The sequence below is a fragment of the Lactuca sativa genome, chromosome 6 (assembly GCF_002870075.4).
Source record: "Lactuca sativa cultivar Salinas chromosome 6, Lsat_Salinas_v11, whole genome shotgun sequence".
In the NCBI taxonomy this organism is placed as follows: Eukaryota; Viridiplantae; Streptophyta; class Magnoliopsida; order Asterales; family Asteraceae; genus Lactuca; species Lactuca sativa.
Genome location: NC_056628.2, coordinates 171,334,248 through 171,351,946, shown reverse-complemented (window position 1 = coordinate 171,351,946; position 17,699 = coordinate 171,334,248). Strand labels below are relative to the sequence as shown.

Here is a 17,699-nt window from a genome sequence, read left to right as displayed (position 1 = left end):
TTAGATGAATTTGTCAAAATAAAGAAACTACATCAAAGGAACAACCGAACAAGTTGCATATTTTTACAAAATCACTAAATTAGGGTTCAACACTCTAATTTATCTAAAAATTAAAAATGTTTGATCCATTTCAAAGATGAGTTTGAAGGAAATATTAAAGATTGATATACACACCAAAGCAATCTTATCTTTTCTATATTTTTTACTGTCTTAAATACATGTTTATTTCATTTAATATTTTTCCTATAACATATTGCAGTTAATTGGTAAGATATTATGGGTTAAAGATTACGTTGGGCTAAGAAGGTGGTGTTTAATGGGCTAAAAGCAAGCATTGAAATATGGAGCTTGATTTGCTTTTTGAGGAGTATTTACTATTTAGATACAAAATAGCATTTATGTGGTATCAGGTTATGTGTACTACTGCTCACTTAAAATGAAATAATAACATGCGGACCTTCAATGACTCGAACTCACAAATAACATAGAGATAAATGTTCAATATTTATTTATAAAAAACAATAGTATTTTTTTTTGTTTATGGAGATGAAATGAATTAATCAAGTTAAAATTGTAAGGATATCAATAGAAAACAAATTGTAGCATTTACAAAACAAACTGACTACAAAATCCAGTAAAAAAATCCACAAGAATTATCTAATGTTTACTAAAATGACTCTTTGGTGTTCCCCATGACGTCATACCTTCGTCAACACCACACCTCACCACCGCTTCCGGCGACCTGTCAAAATTAACCGACCGAATCATCACCGTCGGCTTCGTCGCCGGCAAGTCTGGAAGTAACCCACCTTGCAGCATCCGCATCGCCTCCTTCATGGTGGGTCTCATCTCGTAATTTGGATGAACACATATCAACCCAGCCATTAACATCATCTCCATATCCATCCGATGAAATCTCCCCATCAAATTAGGATCTGCAGCAGCAACCAATTCCTTATCCTCCCACAAATCCCACACCCAATCAGTCATCATTGTCCCGTTCTCATCCACTGGCCGCCGCCCTGAAGCCACCTCCAGCACCAACACCCCAAAACTGTACACGTCGGTTTTCACAGTCGGGACGCCGGAGTACACGTATTCAGGAGCAAGGTAGCCCATTGTGCCCGCCGGAACCGTCGCTTCCCTCGCCCTCGAGCTATGCTCGTAAAGCTCCGCCGTTCCGAAATCGCCTAATTTTGGAGTGAAATCAACATCCAACATTATGTTACAGCTTTTTACATTCCGGTGGATGATCGGACGTTCACACTCTTCGTGTAGATAGATCAACGCCGATGAAACTCCGAGCAGAACGTTCAATCTCGTTCCGAAATTCAATCTACTGGGAGTTATTCGAGTGTGAAGAATCTTGTCGAGTGATCCATTGGGCATGTATTCGTAAACCAGGACTAATTCGTTTCGCTCACAACACCATCCTTGAAGCTGCATTAGGTTTTTATGGCTTAATGAACCCACCATTGTTGCGAATTCTGCAGCGAATTGACTCCCAAATGATCCTGTTTTGGTGGGTTGGCGAAATCTTTTCACGGCGACGTTACCATACGGCGGAAGATTGGCTTCATACACAGTTGCAGAAGGCCGTTGACTGATAATTTGATTCCGGCTAAACCCTTTTGTGGCTGATCTGATCACAGAGAGTTCCAATCTTCTGGGCATTTTTTTCTCCTGAAACGTACGGATTTGGCCCTGTTCCATGAGATCTTGCATCTGGTTTCTTCTCTTTAATACACACATGTAAAACACTACAAAACCCACACTTAAAAGAATCAAAATCAGATTGAGAGCTAATAATCCGACAGCTAATTGAAACACCCTTTTGTCTTTATGATGATTATTTGGTAAACCCGTTTCGTGTTCTTCTGTGAGAGGAACCACCGGAAAACATATAAAACAGTTTCCCGGCCCAATGGCGTCAATGTCGATGATCGGAGACATAGATTCCGACGTCTTGAAATACCAACTATCAATCAAATGTGTTGCAGATCCTCTTCCATTAGCAGCAGAGAAACCCACATACATATAACCACTGAATCGTTTTGAAAGATCGATAGGTGATACGAGAATGGGGTTTTCAGGTTTGGTCTGGGTGTACCCGACCCAAATCTGGATGATCTTTTCTGGGTTTCTGTACTCAATCCAAGCTGTTATCTGTTTCCCACTCTTCAAATTGATCCCATTTGTCATTAAATCCACAGAAGCTACAGAAACAATGGAATCCAGATCAACCCCAACATGATTGTCGTTGATATCGTCAAGACCCTGGTCAAAATTGGTGTCGAATTCCACAGCCAAGAACGAAGAATCAAGTGTTTTCAGATCGATTGGTTTAGGTAAACCAAGAGACCCAACTGAGCGTGACAAGGAGTTTGAATCCGACGTGATCAAGAACGCAATTCCTTCGCCGGAGAGACAGGGAGGCGGCGGAGGGATGACGGTGAACGTGAAACGGGTGAAGAAAGAATCGGTGGAATTGAATGAAGAATCAAGAAATCGAATTGGGTGTTTGTAGAATACTCTTCCGATGTTTGAATCTGGTGGATTTGAGATACAGTTATTGTGATGATGAGTGAGCGTGATGGAGGTCTGATTGAGAATGGTAGTGCCGAACATGGTGAAGTTTAATGGCGGAGTAGGAGGTGATGATGAAGTGAAGGTGAAGAAGAAGATGAAGAGAAATAGGAGCTTAATAATCATATTATAATGGAATGAAGAAGATAGAGTGCTTATGGAGGGAGAAATAATCGATGATGCAAAAAGTATGAACTGTAGGAATATGAACAGGAATAAAGAGGTGTCGAACAAGATGATATTCGAGTCGCAACAGAGAGACTTCTGGATTCATTTTCCAAAATCAATTTTGGATAAGACCAACAAGGGGAAAGCTGAAGCGGAAACCTGCAACAAAAGTTTGGACTTTGGAGGGAAATGGAAAAGAGAAATATAAATAGATATATATCATCAATATTTTCTCTAATTACAATAATAACGCAAATTGCGGGAAAATCGAGTAATCTAGCTTTTATAAAAGGATATTTTAATAATAATAACCGATTAAATTTGTTCCGTAAAATGATCATTTTCTCTTAAATATAGTTTGTAGGGAAAAATGAGTAATCTAATTTTTATAAGCGTGTATTTAATTAATAATAATCAATTTAAATTTGTTTATGTAAAATGATCATTTTCTTTGGAATATAGTTTTTAGAGTTAGGGTAATTATTTTGTAGCTTTGGTCCGTAATAAGAATATTCGTACATTTCAGACTTACTTTCCAGGGTACCACTGTCTGAAACAAGAATCTATTTACGATTCCATGGCAAGTATATATATATATATATATATATATATATATATATATATATATATATATATATATATATATATATATATATATATATATATATATATATATATATATATATATATATATGGAGGTTGGGTGGCTAGAAAAGGGTTCAAGAAGTCGATATTCAGAAGGATAGAAGGCTAGGAATTTTGTTTTAATAGCAAGGATGAGGAAGAAGTTCATAATTGACTTTCTAGTTTGGTACTTTAACATGCTTACGATTATGACTCGTTTTAGTTTATTTGTTAATATGAGTAGTTAAATTTAGTTGCTTCTGTTAGCTAGATGAAGCTGGAACTTATGGTTTTATTCTATTGATTTAGACTTTTCTTGTTGGTTAATGTCTTGTGTTTGATTGATTACACCTAGCATGCTGTAACGCCCGTAGATCCGGGCTAGTCAATTTAGAGATAATAGGGGTCGAAAACGAATTTTCGACAAAAGATTATTTAGAATAAATAATCTTAACCAAGTTGTAGAATATGTCTCAAGGGTTTCGTACATATAAAGAACGTCGGAATCCGAATTATAACGAAGAAGTTACGGCCCGTCGAAGTTTTTCGGCAAAACCAGCACGGCACCGGAAGAAGTAAGTAGTGAATTTACGATAGATGACTTTTTAGCTTTAGTGATCTAAACAAAAGTTGTAGTATATGTTAAACCGAGAACATACAAAAAAGAACGCCCAAATCTGACTTCGTATGAGGAAGTTATGATTTTTCTAAGATTTGACATAGCAGTGCACGACCCGAAACTCAAATTTTAGTTCGAGCGGTTTTTGGCTTATGCAACCTTAATGAGAGTTGAAGATATCATTAATAGGAACTCAACCATAAAAATACAGACGAAAACGGAGTCTGTATGAAGGAGTTACGAATTCTTCGTGGTCATTTAACAGTCTAATCTCCTCCTACTGTTAAATTTAAGATCGGTCGAGAATTAGCCGATAGAGTCTAAATGAAAGTTGTAGATCTTGTTTTTACCTACGCATGAAAAAAATGAACGTCGAAAACAGAGCTCGTATGCGAAAGTTACGAGGTTTAGAATTTGGCAGGGTGCTGCTGCAAAAGGGGTGACGTGACTGAATATGGGCCAAGACTTTTTCCCCAAGAAAAGCCATCAGGTGATGACACGTGGCACCGACTCGGCGAGTCCGTCAGGATTTCACCCTATAAATAGAGGTGTTGGGTTCTCTCATTTCCCACACCTCTCCCCTTCAACTTTCTCTCTCTAGGCTCTCTCTCTAACCCCCACCCCCTAAGACTAGGTAAACCCCCTAGCACTCGAAGGAAGCCCCGAGGCTCCCGGAGTATCGAGAAATGAGTCTTTTGGCTCGGGAATGCTGCTCCAGCGAAGCCCGGTTTTCGAGAAAACCCGCTATAAGTAAGCTACGCCTAACCTATCTTTAGTATAGCTTATGTTTTAATATAGTAATGATATTAGGACCTTAAAATAATTATTTGGGCTATTATTATGGGTTATATAATGTCGTTATAATATCGTTTTAACCACTCGCAGTACGGGGGTTCCGGTTTGGAGGGTCGCTTGGGTTGCTGGATTTCAGAAGTGCTTTAATGCCAAAATGATCCTGCCCTCCGGTGTTCCATGTCTGGCATCGTCTGTATATAGTGGGTGAAAAGTATTGTGTTGCGCTTATATAATAATAATAGCTAGACTATTAATTAGTCGCGGTTAACGTTAGACTAAACCCTAGTGGTTTTGATACTAGGTTTTGTCGAAGGAAATTGTTTTAAGAGTAACGAAGTGTTGTCCGGGTACCAAGTCACCACCTTACCAGGTGAGTGCATGGTCCCTTTCGTCTTACACATAGATATGAAGTATTTAATATAAATTACATGTTGTGAGTGCATAGTTACTTTCATCTTACACATAGATATGAAGTATTTTATATAAATTACGCAGAGCCGGTCCTAGACAATTTGGGGCCCGGGGCCAAAATAAAATTGGGGCCCTCATAATGTTTTTTTTATAAAAAAAAGAGGGATGCAACTCCAAAAATTTTATTAATTAAAAAAAAAGAATACAATTGAAGGCTGGGGACTCCCCACCTATGGAAAAAAAAGACTTCGGGACAGGCCCCGTAAGCCAAACAACCTAGCAACTATTAATACAAAACAATAAATAAAAAAGCCAAAACATGCTCTAAACCAAAATACATAAACATATCAAAGAAAAACTAAAGAAATTTACATTTACGAGCTTTTTTAGATGCAAAGTCATCAATTATAGAATCAAGTTCAATATTATCCAACAAATCTTTTTCAATGCATAACATAGCCAAACCATTTAATCTTTCTTGTGACATTGATGATCTCAAATAATTTTTTAATAATTTAGTTTTGAAAAATTTCTTTCTGCTGATGCTACAGTAATTGGTATGGTTAATAAGATTCTATATGCAATACAAACATTTGGATAACAATCTTTACCTTTGACAAACTCTAAAATTTCAACCGATGACATAACAACATTTGGCAAAGTTTTTTGTAATACTTTAAGTTCCATCAAAAATTCATTTAAATCCACATCACATAAGTTATTATGAGTAAACTTATTTACAAAAACAACACAACTTTTTTTTAAGTTCAATATCATCCAATGACTTTAACCTTTTTGAATCATATAAAAATCCAAAAATGTTTTCAAAGTTTGTTAATTGCTCAAATCTACTCTCTAATGATGCAATTGCCACATCAACAATATATATAAAATACTCGATTCTAAATGATTCTTCGGGTGATAGTAATTCATCTTCACAATTAATTTCATCAAATTGTTTTTTTCTAGTAATTTGGCGTTTTTTTGGGAATATAGGTTCAACTTCCATATCCGATGCAATGGCCTTAGCATTATCAATACTAATGGCATAACCTTCATTTCTATAATTTTTAAAAAATGTTATCATATTTTTTAATAGATCAATTGTGGCATCAATACATATAGTTTTGGTTTGCATTTTTTTACTAACTTTATTTATAGCAAATAAAATATCATACCAAATTACCATACCAAGTAAAAAGTCATAACTTTCAATAGCATTAACTAAACTTTCAGCATTCACTTTTAGACTTTGCATCATCACATGATGAACTTAATTCTATCAAGGCATCCCTTATATGAGGAGCTTGAAACCTAATGGCTTTGACACTTTTTATTCTACTCTCCCAACGTGTATTAGATAAAGATTTTACCGTTAAGTTAGGGACTTTATCAAGTAATATTGACCATCTTTTGGTTGAACTTGAAAATAATAACAAAATGCGTTGCAAAACTCCAAAAAAAGAAATCGCTTTGGCACAAGAATGAGCCATATCACTAACAGTGAGGTTAAGACTATGACAAGCACATGACATAAACAATGCTTTTGGATTAATTTCAAGTAATCGTTTTTGAACACCTTTGTGTTTTCCTTTCATGTTAGAACCATTATCATAACCTTATCCTCTTACATCATCAATATTAAGACCATAAGATTTAATTGCATTTAATAACTCATTAAAAAGTCCTAAACCCAATGTATTTTCTACCTTTAAAAATTCTAAAAAAAAATCTTCAACTTTTATTTTATTATTAGACATGTTCACACATTGAATAACAAGAGTCATTTGTTCTTGATGGCTAACATTGTGGGTGCAATCAAGAATAACAAAAAAATATTTTGATTCTTTTATAATAGTAATTATAGAATTTCTAACATTATTAGCTAAAATAGAAATGATTTCATTTTGAATTTTGTGTCCTAAATAATGAAGATGAGTTTGATGATTTTCTATGTGTCTAACATGTTCTTGCATTATAACATCAAATTCTGCCATCATTTGAATTGCTCCCAAAAAATTACCATTAGATTCTTGAAAAAGTTTTTCGTTACAACCTCGAAAAGCCAAATTATATTTTGCCAAATATTTAATGACAACAATTATTCTTTTTAAAACTTGACTCCAACGTTCTTTTTCAGTTAAAACTTTATTTTGCAAATCTTTATCAATTGTTTTATTCTTATCAAATCTTGCTATTAGTTTATCCCAAGAATCCATACAAAAAAGATGTTGGGAACTATTTTCATGTTCTTTAAGTCTATCAAAAAGATGTTTCCAATCATTAAATCCATCATTTGCTAAAGAAATTTTATTAACATAATTATTAGGTTTAAACAATTTACAACAAAAACAAAACACTTTATCAACTATTTTTTGAGTAAATTAACCATTTTCGATCTATCGTGTCACCATTACTTAACTTTCTAGTATAAGAAGCATAAGAAAAATGTCTAGATAGATTATCTTTAGGATACACAAAATTTGATTCTCTTATTGGCCCTTTTTCAATCAAAATATCTCTTAAGTTATTATCAAGATTGTAACACCAAGATTTCCAAAAACAAAATTTTCATTTAAATACTCAATTTAATATTAAGAACACTTGTTTAAATCCTATTCACATTCGAATTACAAAACATGGTTTCATTTTCATTATAGTAGAAGACCAGGATCCTCCAAAATACAACTCTTTCTTCGGTGTGTACAATCGAACCGTTGCCATCCCGCGTTACTGTAAGAACCTGAAACCACATAACATAAACAACGTAAGCACGAAGCTTAGTGAGTTCCCCAATATACCTTACGCACATACGCCTTCCGGCCCGGACCTTTCGGTCCACATAACATCGCCTTCCGGCCCGGATCTTTCGATCCACATAACATTGTCTTCCGGCCCGACCTTCCGGTCCATGTGTCTCAGGGGACTTCCGTCCCTGCTGGGTAAACCTTCCGGCCTTACCCACGCCGACCTTCCGGTCCATCACACATCATATCGCCTTCCGGCCCATAACATATATAACACATAATACAAATACTCTAACACATAAAGCACATATATCATATATCATACCTGACCTTTCTGTCACATAATACCTTGCCTTCCGGCCCATATATAAGCATGTATATCACGCGTAGCAGCTAACTTTCCATTTATAGCATATAACATAACACATAGCATACTTGACCTTCCGGTCACACAATCAAACCCTTCCGGGTGAGGTATAGTGAGAAGACTCACCTTGCGGACACTAGAAGATAGCAACTCCTAAAATCCCTTGCACTTGATCCTCCGAGCTACAAGCTCCCTGTAACATCATATATCCCTTATTTAATACTTCTATCTTCCACGTTAACTGACCCTAAGAATCACACCAGTCAACTCTGGTCAACAGTCCAATGTCAGCTCGACTGGACTCGGCGAGTTCCCTGGCGACTCGGCGAGTCTGGTCGTCCTTCAATCCTCTGAGATTCCCCTTCTACTCGTCGAGTATCCTCTTTGACTCGACGAGTCACTCCTGGAAGAATCGCGGGGCCACCCCGACTCCACTCGCCGAGTCTGAAGAACAACTCGGCGAGTCCCAGTGAATCTTCAAGCTACTCGCCGAGTCTGATCATCCGACTCGGCGAGTCCACGCCATGCAGTCGATCCAACTGCTTCCTGAGATACGTTTTTCCCGAGATACACACTCATGGGACTTCTGGACCTCTAATCATCCTATTACTAGGGTAGAAACCTTTGTATAACAACATAATACTCCATCAAATCTCCAAATGGGTTTCATAAACCCTAAATTCGTGTACACATCAAAATAACAGGAATGATCCGAAACCTTACCTGAAAACATACTCTCTGTGTCCCCAAACCTCAGAACTCGACCCCCTTGCTCTTCCTTTGGCCAAAATCCTTCCTCTTCTTGTACCACAATTCCTTCAAAGTCAATAATGGCCTTCAAGTTTTGCTCCAAATGCCACAGTCGTCTAGGGTTCTCCACAATCGGCCAAAAGACGTGAAATGACGACATACAACCCTTAAATACGACCCAATACGAAACGGCTAGGGTTTCTGCTGAACAGCGTCGACTCGCCGAGTCCATACCTGGACTCGTCGAGTCCAGTCGCGAACCCGCGACCAAATCTGCGACCCTACTCGGCGAGTCTGGCTCCAACTCGCCGAGTCTCCCCTTTAAAGCACCCCAAAATGCAATTTAACAATACTTGAGATTTTGGGCTGTTACAATTCTCCCCCACTAGAATTAGACTTCGCCCTCGAAGTCTCACTCTGAAAATAGTTCTGGATGCTGCTCCCGCATCACACGTTTCGGCTTCCCTAAACGCTTCCGATATCTTCCGAGGTCGCTACTGAACCAATACCAGAGGTACCTCCTTGTTCCTCAGAACCTTGATCTTCCAATCTCCGACGGCCACTGGCCTCCCGACGTAACACAGGCTCGCATTCACCTAATCGTTCTCTAGAAGAACCGCTGCTGACTCATCCGCTATACACCTATTCAACTGCGACACATACCAGTGTCATGGATCCGACCCAGTTCCGTTGACAGCTCCAAACGATAGGCCACCCTTCCTACCTTCGCACCTTCACGAAAAGACCCAACACACCGAGGCCCCCCATTTACCCCTCTTCCTAAATCGAAGCACCCGACAGAAATACGAAGTCGCTGACCTGAATCACTTTCCTGTTAACTCTAAACGATCACTAACTCTCCTTAACCTGCTGAGTCTGCTCTGTCGACTGAAGCCCAAACTCTGTACTGTCCATCTCTCTCTGTAACCGAGAACCACCCAAGATGCAACTCTGCTCTTAAACCCCAACAATCACTCGTCCAATAAGGGTTAGGAAGCCCTGAACCACCGGATCCCCGATCCAAAGCCCACTTTGTCCATCCCAGACCAACTGAGAGATCCATTCTCACTCCCAGAGTAACTCTCACAAATTCTCCTCTTGCCATCATATACACATGCTGAACTAGCCCCAACACTCGTAGGTTGGAAGACCCGATACACTGATGATATCCTCGAACATCTCCCAAGATGAACCACTACATCCACCCTACACTCTGATCAGATTCACACTGAAAATTTAAAATTTTCTCTCTCCATGCATCCCTTCTGAGCCTCAACAGACATCCCAACCGGATGGGTTCCTACTCCACTGCCGCGAACACGATGCTCAAAACCATACTCGAAATATTCTAACCATAACTTTGCTCTGCAGCTTTCACTTTCGTGAACTTGCACCCCCTTCGGAGTTACATACCCTCCTCTTTTCCTTTTCCACGGAACTCTCTTGAACATAATGCCACTCCAACCGGTGCCACGGTGCTCGCCCCAAGCGACACCACCCTTTTTGCGTAACTGCTATTCACATACTCTGGTTCTCATTGTAGGGGCTCTCAATCCCATGCACTCTCTCCACTCATCAAAATCACTGCCTCCGCTAAACAAGATCAACAACCCAGGGCCAGACCTTCCAATGCAAGCACACTGCAACATACGTGATCCGCAAATCTCCAACTAATCCAGCAATACCAACAGAGTCTCCAGTATGACTGGACCGACTCTCATAACACATACTAGCCACTCGAGGCTATATCTCTGTGGGTCCGTACACCCAACTCTGCGAACCCTCAGGTTCTAACTCTGGGAACCTTCCGGTTCCAGCTCTAGAAACATGCACAACATAATCCCGTGGGATTAATGCAGTACAACCATCACGTACCCCAAACGTACCAATACTCTGATCGCAAACTTCCGTTTACTTACTCAAGCTCGATCCCGACCTCCTCTCAGGCCTCCACAATCAAATGCCCTAGATCTGTATCTCGCCCCGCATACTCAACACTCGCTCTCGTCGGCCTATACTTTGCGCTGACAAACACTGCTGAATCCCAACAGCTAAACACTCTTACATACTCATCGATCTCCCGGAGAATTTTACAATTCTCCCCCACTAAAGCACTGACTAACTGCCACCGATCGTCATTAACGACCTTCCAGAACCATCCTGCACAAAGAGAACATTTACCCACTGACTGTTTCCCACAAGCGTAAGCAACCCTCAGCAAAACACATCTCCTCCCTGATCAATCCGCTCAAAAGAGTCCGATCTTTCAATTTTCCACTCCACAACTGCAGATGCTACCCGTCATTCAACCCAGTGCCGTATCTCCACTATCAACCCTCACGAACGATGATCAACGGAATTCCCAAGCAGTAACCCATAACCAAACCCACAACCTGCCAAAGGTCGAATATCGCATCGACAACCGCACAAGGCTACCGGTACCAAAACACCAACTATAATCATGCCACACCTGCGAAACAACGAATACCGCATTGAAATCCACACCAGACACCAGCACAAACAATACGCCACATTCAACACAAGCTACCCAAGACATCAAGAGCATCATACCCGCAGCTGCCTCCGGCACTGCTCCGTCTCCCTCTGCCGCAAGCCGATAAGCACGACCCTGAGCCCTTGGGCTCTGCTCCATCCTGTCCTCCTCCTGAACTCCTCACGTTGGCCGATGCTAGAGCCTGCACCGGTCCTGCAGGAAACTGTGGACGGTTGACCCTCAAATGTCCAACCTGCCGACACTGCTAACAAATCCTGAAATCCCGAGTTGGCACTGACTGCCGACAATCCCGTGCACCATGCCCCTCCTTTCCGCACTCGCGGCATGCACCATTGGGCCAACAAGCTCCGGTGCCATCTCTCTCACACTTCCCACAAGTGTGACCGCTCCGATTCCCCATTTCAACGTCTACGGTCCTGAACCGTTTCGGTGCCGACTGCGACTGCATCGGGGCCTGTCCCAGCTCACGCAACTGCAACTTAACCTCTAACTCACGCCACATGGCGGCCTTCTGCAACTCCAACAGGGTCTCGCACCTCCGCGCAGACACGAACTGTCTGATACCCCCTTGAGCCTACTCGAATATCGGGCATCTGAGCCTGCTCCGGAGCGAACTCAGGGCGAAACATCGCCCTCCCAATAAACATCCTGGTGATCTCAGTCACCGACTCCAAATCCTGCTTCAGCTCAAGGAATTCCCGAGCCAATCTCTCCTTTTCATCTCGCGGGACATAGCGAGTACTGAACATTCCTCTGAATTGATCCCATGAAACCGCAGCCCTCTGCGCATCGGAAAATGACCTCGTGGTCAACCTCCACCAATCCTTCGCCCCGAGCCCCAATAGGTTCAGAGCACACCCCATCCTCTGATCAGCAAAGCATAAACTCGTGGAGAAACACCCCTCCATGTCTGATAACCATCTCATAGCAACAATCGAGTCCTGAACTCCATCGAATGTGGGAGGCTTCGCATAATAGAAGTCCCGATACTGGAAACCCCGACTAGTCCCTTTCTTTGCCGTTGCTACAGCCGCTGTAACCGCCGCGGCAGCCGTCTCTGCGAAAGCCGCATATCGCTCATCAAACTACTTCAATCATAGTGGTCCTGATCGACCTAAACAATTCTGGCGACTCAACCCGCAACAATGCAGCAACCTCATCACGCCGGATCTCGCGAATCCTCGCATCCCGCTCGCTCGTGCTCGTCCGGTCGATAATCGGATAACAAGATAGCCACAAGCATCATCCACTACGAACCATGGTACTCATCCCATGACATCCTTCCTCAACATGCTTCGGTGTATGGTACCTGAACCATAGCACCATTCCTCAACCTGCTCCAATGTATAGCACTCGAACCACAACATCTATCTCAATCTGTTCCGATGTATGGTGCCCTGACCATAACATCACTCTGTATCCGCTCCGATGTATGGTATCCGAACCATAACATCACTCCTCAATCTGTTCCTTAGGACCTTCAGAATGCCCCCTGTATCAAGTATGGGTCCTCTGCTTTCAGTAGTACGGGCCCATACTACCTGCCACATCTACCCATACTTTCCACACGGACCATTCCAGAGTTCCTAAGTAGCTGATAAACCTGCTCTTTCACCAATCTCATCGCGCGTGCTCGCTTTCCAGCGAAATCCTCTACTCTACCAGCGCACTCATCTGGCTAGGTTTACTCCCTAGTCCCTTCCGCTGTCCTCCCACTTCTTTGCTATCAGCTGCTGAAGAGTTCCCAATGATGCCAGCCCTCTACCTCCTGAGTATCGTCATACTCACTTGGTAGCTGACTCCCATCATCGATAACTCCACAAAGCACAAAGCAAGCAGCATTCGAGCATTGAGGCATACATAGGACTCCCCATCTGTGGTAGCTCCACCTCCTCGACTCACCCTCGGAAGTACCTCTGTACTCCGTAGCTTTACCCCTTGTGCGTTCTAACTAGATACTCTCACTCATCACATACACATAAAAGCATAACGCACATATAACAGCAAACCCTAGACTAAGGCATCACAAATCAGGCCACTCTAGTCCTAAGATGTGAAGTACCTAGCCTGTCTCTAGCATGCAATAATGTCTCATAAAGTGCATAATAGATATTTCATAATACAAAAGTAAGGGTATTTTGGGAAATCACCGTTTGGCTCTGGCTGATTGTACACACTGCTCTTTCTTGCTTTCTCTTTGAACTCTTATTCACTTTTAGAAAACCATTTATTTGGAAAACTTTTTCTTACTTCCTCAGTTTGAGTCCAGATTTACCCGTAGGCGCGTCCGAATCCCTCAAACCAAGGCTCTGATACCAATTTGTAACACCAAGATTTCCAAAAACAAAATTTTCATTTAAATACTCAATTTAATATTAAGAACACTTGTTTAAATCCTATTCACATTCGAATTACAAAACATGGTTTCATTTTCATTATAGTAGAAGACCAGGATCCTCCAAAATACAACTCTTTCTTCGGTGTGTACAATCGAACCGTTGCCATCCCGCGTTACTGTAAGAACCTGAAACCACATAACATAAACAACGTAAGCACGAAGCTTAGTGAGTTCCCCAATATACCTTACGCACATACGCCTTCCGGCCCGGACCTTTCGGTCCACATAACATCGCCTTCCGGCCCGGATCTTTCGATCCACATAACATTGCCTTCCGGCCCGACCTTCCGGTCCATGTGTCTCAGGGGACTTCCGTCCCTGCTGGGTAAACCTTCCGGCCTTACCCACGCCGACCTTCCGGTCCATCACACATCATATCGCCTTCCGGCCCATAACATATATAACACATAATACAAATACTCTAACACATAAAGCACATATATCATATATCATACCTGACCTTTCTGTCACATAATACCTTGCCTTCCGGCCCATATATAAGCATGTATATCACGCGTAGCAGCTAACTTTCCATTTATAGCATATAACATAACACATAGCATACTTGACCTTCCGGTCACACAATCAAACCCTTCCGGGTGAGGTATAGTGAGAAGACTCACCTTGCGGACACTAGAAGATAGCAACTCCTAAAATCCCTTGCACTTGATCCTCCGAGATACAAGCTCCCTGTAACATCATATATCCCTTATTTAATACTTCTATCTTCCACGTTAACTGACCCTAAGAATCACACCAGTCAACTCTGGTCAACAGTCCAATGTCAGCTCGACTGGACTCGGCGAGTTCCCTGGCGACTCGGCGAGTCTGGTCGTCCTTCAATCCTCTGAGATTCCCCTTCTACTCGTCGAGTATCCTCTTTGACTCGACGAGTCACTCCTGGAAGAATCGCGGGGCCACCCCGACTCCACTCGCCGAGTCTGAAGAACAACTCGGCGAGTCCCAGTGAATCTTCAAGCTACTCGCCGAGTCTGATCATCCGACTCGGCGAGTCCACGCCATGCAGTCGATCCAACTGCTTCCTGAGATACGTTTTTCCCGAGATACACACTCATGGGACTTCTGGACCTCTAATCATCCTATTACTAGGGTAGAAACCTTTGTATAACAACATAATACTCCATCAAATCTCCAAATGGGTTTCATAAACCCTAAATTCGTGTACACATCAAAATAACAGGAATGATCCGAAACCTTACCTGAAAACATACTCTCTGTGTCCCCAAACCTCAGAACTCGACCCCCTTGCTCTTCCTTTGGCCAAAATCCTTCCTCTTCTTGTACCACAATTCCTTCAAAGTCAATAATGGCCTTCAAGTTTTGCTCCAAATGCCACAGTCGTCTAGGGTTCTCCACAATCGGCCAAAAGACGTGAAATGACGACATACAACCCTTAAATACGACCCAATATGAAACGGCTAGGGTTTCTGCTGAACAGCGTCGACTCGCCGAGTCCATACCTGGACTCGTCGAGTCCAGTCGCGAACCCGCGACCAAATCTGCGACCCTACTCGGCGAGTCTGGCTCCAACTCGCCGAGTCTCCCCTTTAAAGCACCCCAAAATGCAATTTAACAATACTTGAGATTTTGGGCTGTTACAAAGATTATTCCAATTACTAGGATCATATATATCTAAAGGTGGAATAAATTGTTCATTGTTATCATTCATGACATTTTCATTCTCATTCTCATTTGAAATGTTAACATTTTCATTATTGACATTAACATCTTCATTATTAATCTTTTCATCATCAAAATCAACATTTTCATTTGAAACTTTTTCTTGAGAAACATTTTCATTCATGACATTATCTTGCTCATTAAAAATAGTTTCATGTGTGAGATTATCTTGTTCATTTACTTGTACATTAGCAGAACTATTTTTTTAAAAAAACCTGCGCATAGACCCTTTTTGAGTTTCATTATCTTGTTCAATTTTTTGTTTTTTCTTTCGTTTTTCACTTCCAGACATATACTTTCTAGGATGCATATTCAATAGAGTGATAAGAGGCAATCATGCAAACAAACAACAAGCACACAGTGACACATATAACAAATAATAAAAGATTAGAGTTCTTGTTCTTTGTACCTACTGTTGACTGCCAATGATGCTTTGATGGTAATTGGTAAACTGTTGATGCTGTGAGCTTTTAAATAACCTCTAAGCAACTGGAAGTGGTAAGCTGCTGATTCTCAGTCCTCAGATTCTACATAGCATGAAATTATGAATATTAGATTCATAAAAAATCAGAAAATCACAGATAAATAAGAAATTTGAATGCTAGAAATTAGAACTTACAGATAAAATTATGTGATAAATAAGAAACTTGAATGCTAGAAATTAGAAGTGTGATAACATTAGGGCTTGATTTTTGGCATGACCGCATGAATGTTTGGAGATTGCTGTTGAAAACTTTGAACTGTGACGACTCACGACTCATTGACTCAGTCTTCTACAGTTCTACTCTTCTATCTCTTCGTCTGTGAGGACTCACGACTCAGTGGTCACAGGTCTGTGAATCTGTCACAGTCTTACAGATTGAACTTCAAAATCGAAAATAGATGGCCAATGATCGGTAGAAATCATGATTACCAAGAAAGAAGCGAAGGAGAGGATGCACTGAATCACCAAATCGGAAATTAGAAAAGGGAGAATTGGGGAAGAAATAATAGATCGATTCAAATCATTCAATTGAAATCGAAGAAGAAATATAAGAACCTGATTATTGAGATCGTTGCAGCGTTGCTTAACTTAGAATCTGGAGAAAATGTTTCGATTCCATAGCCGATCGTTGAAGATTAATTGCGCCTTGGAAGTCGGCATCTTTCGCAGTCTCGCTCTTAGCACGCCAGTCGTTCCCCATTCCGCAATTCCTCCCGCTTTCTTTTTGGACTTTTGGTTGGCGTTGATAAGAAACAATTGTTGTATTGGGCTTCAGCAATCAGAATACAATAAGCTTAAACCTAATGGGCTAATACTATACAATTAATATAAGACATATAAAATGAGGGCCCTATGGCATTTGGGGGCCCGGGGCGGTCGCCCAGCTTGCCCAGACCCATGGGCCGGCCCTGAAATTACGTACTATGTGTGCATATTATCTGAGTACTTATTGTCGATGCTGGATGAATGATTTTATACATGTTTTAAATGGTTTAAACTGTATATGTAGTTTATATCTACGATAATGTTGGGGTAAAATATGGGTATATGTAATAGATGGAATATGAGTTAGATGATGAGTTGAGAGGTGTTATAGACCATGAGGTGAGGGTGAGAGGTGGACGATGTGAGAAGCCTTTCCCAAATGATGGCCCCGTCATCTAGCAGAGTATGGATGACAACCACGAACTATTCTAGACAGTTCCGTGGAACACTAGCAGGCTCACAACCTATAGGTGTTGTGAACGATGTGCTCACCCAGTGTACTCTAAACCCCAACGATCATGCAGACTTGATGCCTAACCCTTGGCGATCATGCAGACTTGATGCTTAGACCTTGACGATCATGCAGACTTGATGCCTAAACCCTGGTGATCATGCAGACTTGATGCCTAAACCCTGGTGACTATGCAGATTTAGTGCCCGTTGTGTAAACCGTGGAAACGATGGACTTCGTGTCGATTCCTTAGGATGATCGTTAGGAATAAATGAATGAGGAATAGCTGATTCTTAGGGTAGATCTTTAAGAGTAAAG

At 41.2% G+C, this 17,699-nt stretch overlaps 1 protein-coding gene and 1 pseudogene across 1 annotated transcript; both read right to left on the bottom strand.

Annotated features, from left to right (window-relative positions):
- Window positions 1-552: 552 nt before the first annotated feature.
- Window positions 553-2,948, bottom strand: LOC111901920 (L-type lectin-domain containing receptor kinase S.6). Its single transcript, XM_023897777.3, has one exon. The coding sequence runs from the start codon at window positions 2,710-2,712 to the stop codon at window positions 658-660; it is 2,055 nt and encodes a 684-aa protein (XP_023753545.1). The 5' UTR covers window positions 2,713-2,948; the 3' UTR covers window positions 553-657.
- A 2,613-nt stretch (window positions 2,949-5,561) lies between these two features.
- LOC111901971 (uncharacterized) lies at window positions 5,562-15,805 on the bottom strand (annotated as a pseudogene).
- Window positions 15,806-17,699: the final 1,894 nt, after the last annotated feature.

Excerpts from the sequence above, each read along its gene's own strand:
- LOC111901920 (XM_023897777.3), bottom strand. The coding sequence starts at position 2,712 with ATGATTATTAAGCTCCTATTTCTCTTCATCTTCTTCTTCACCTTCACT.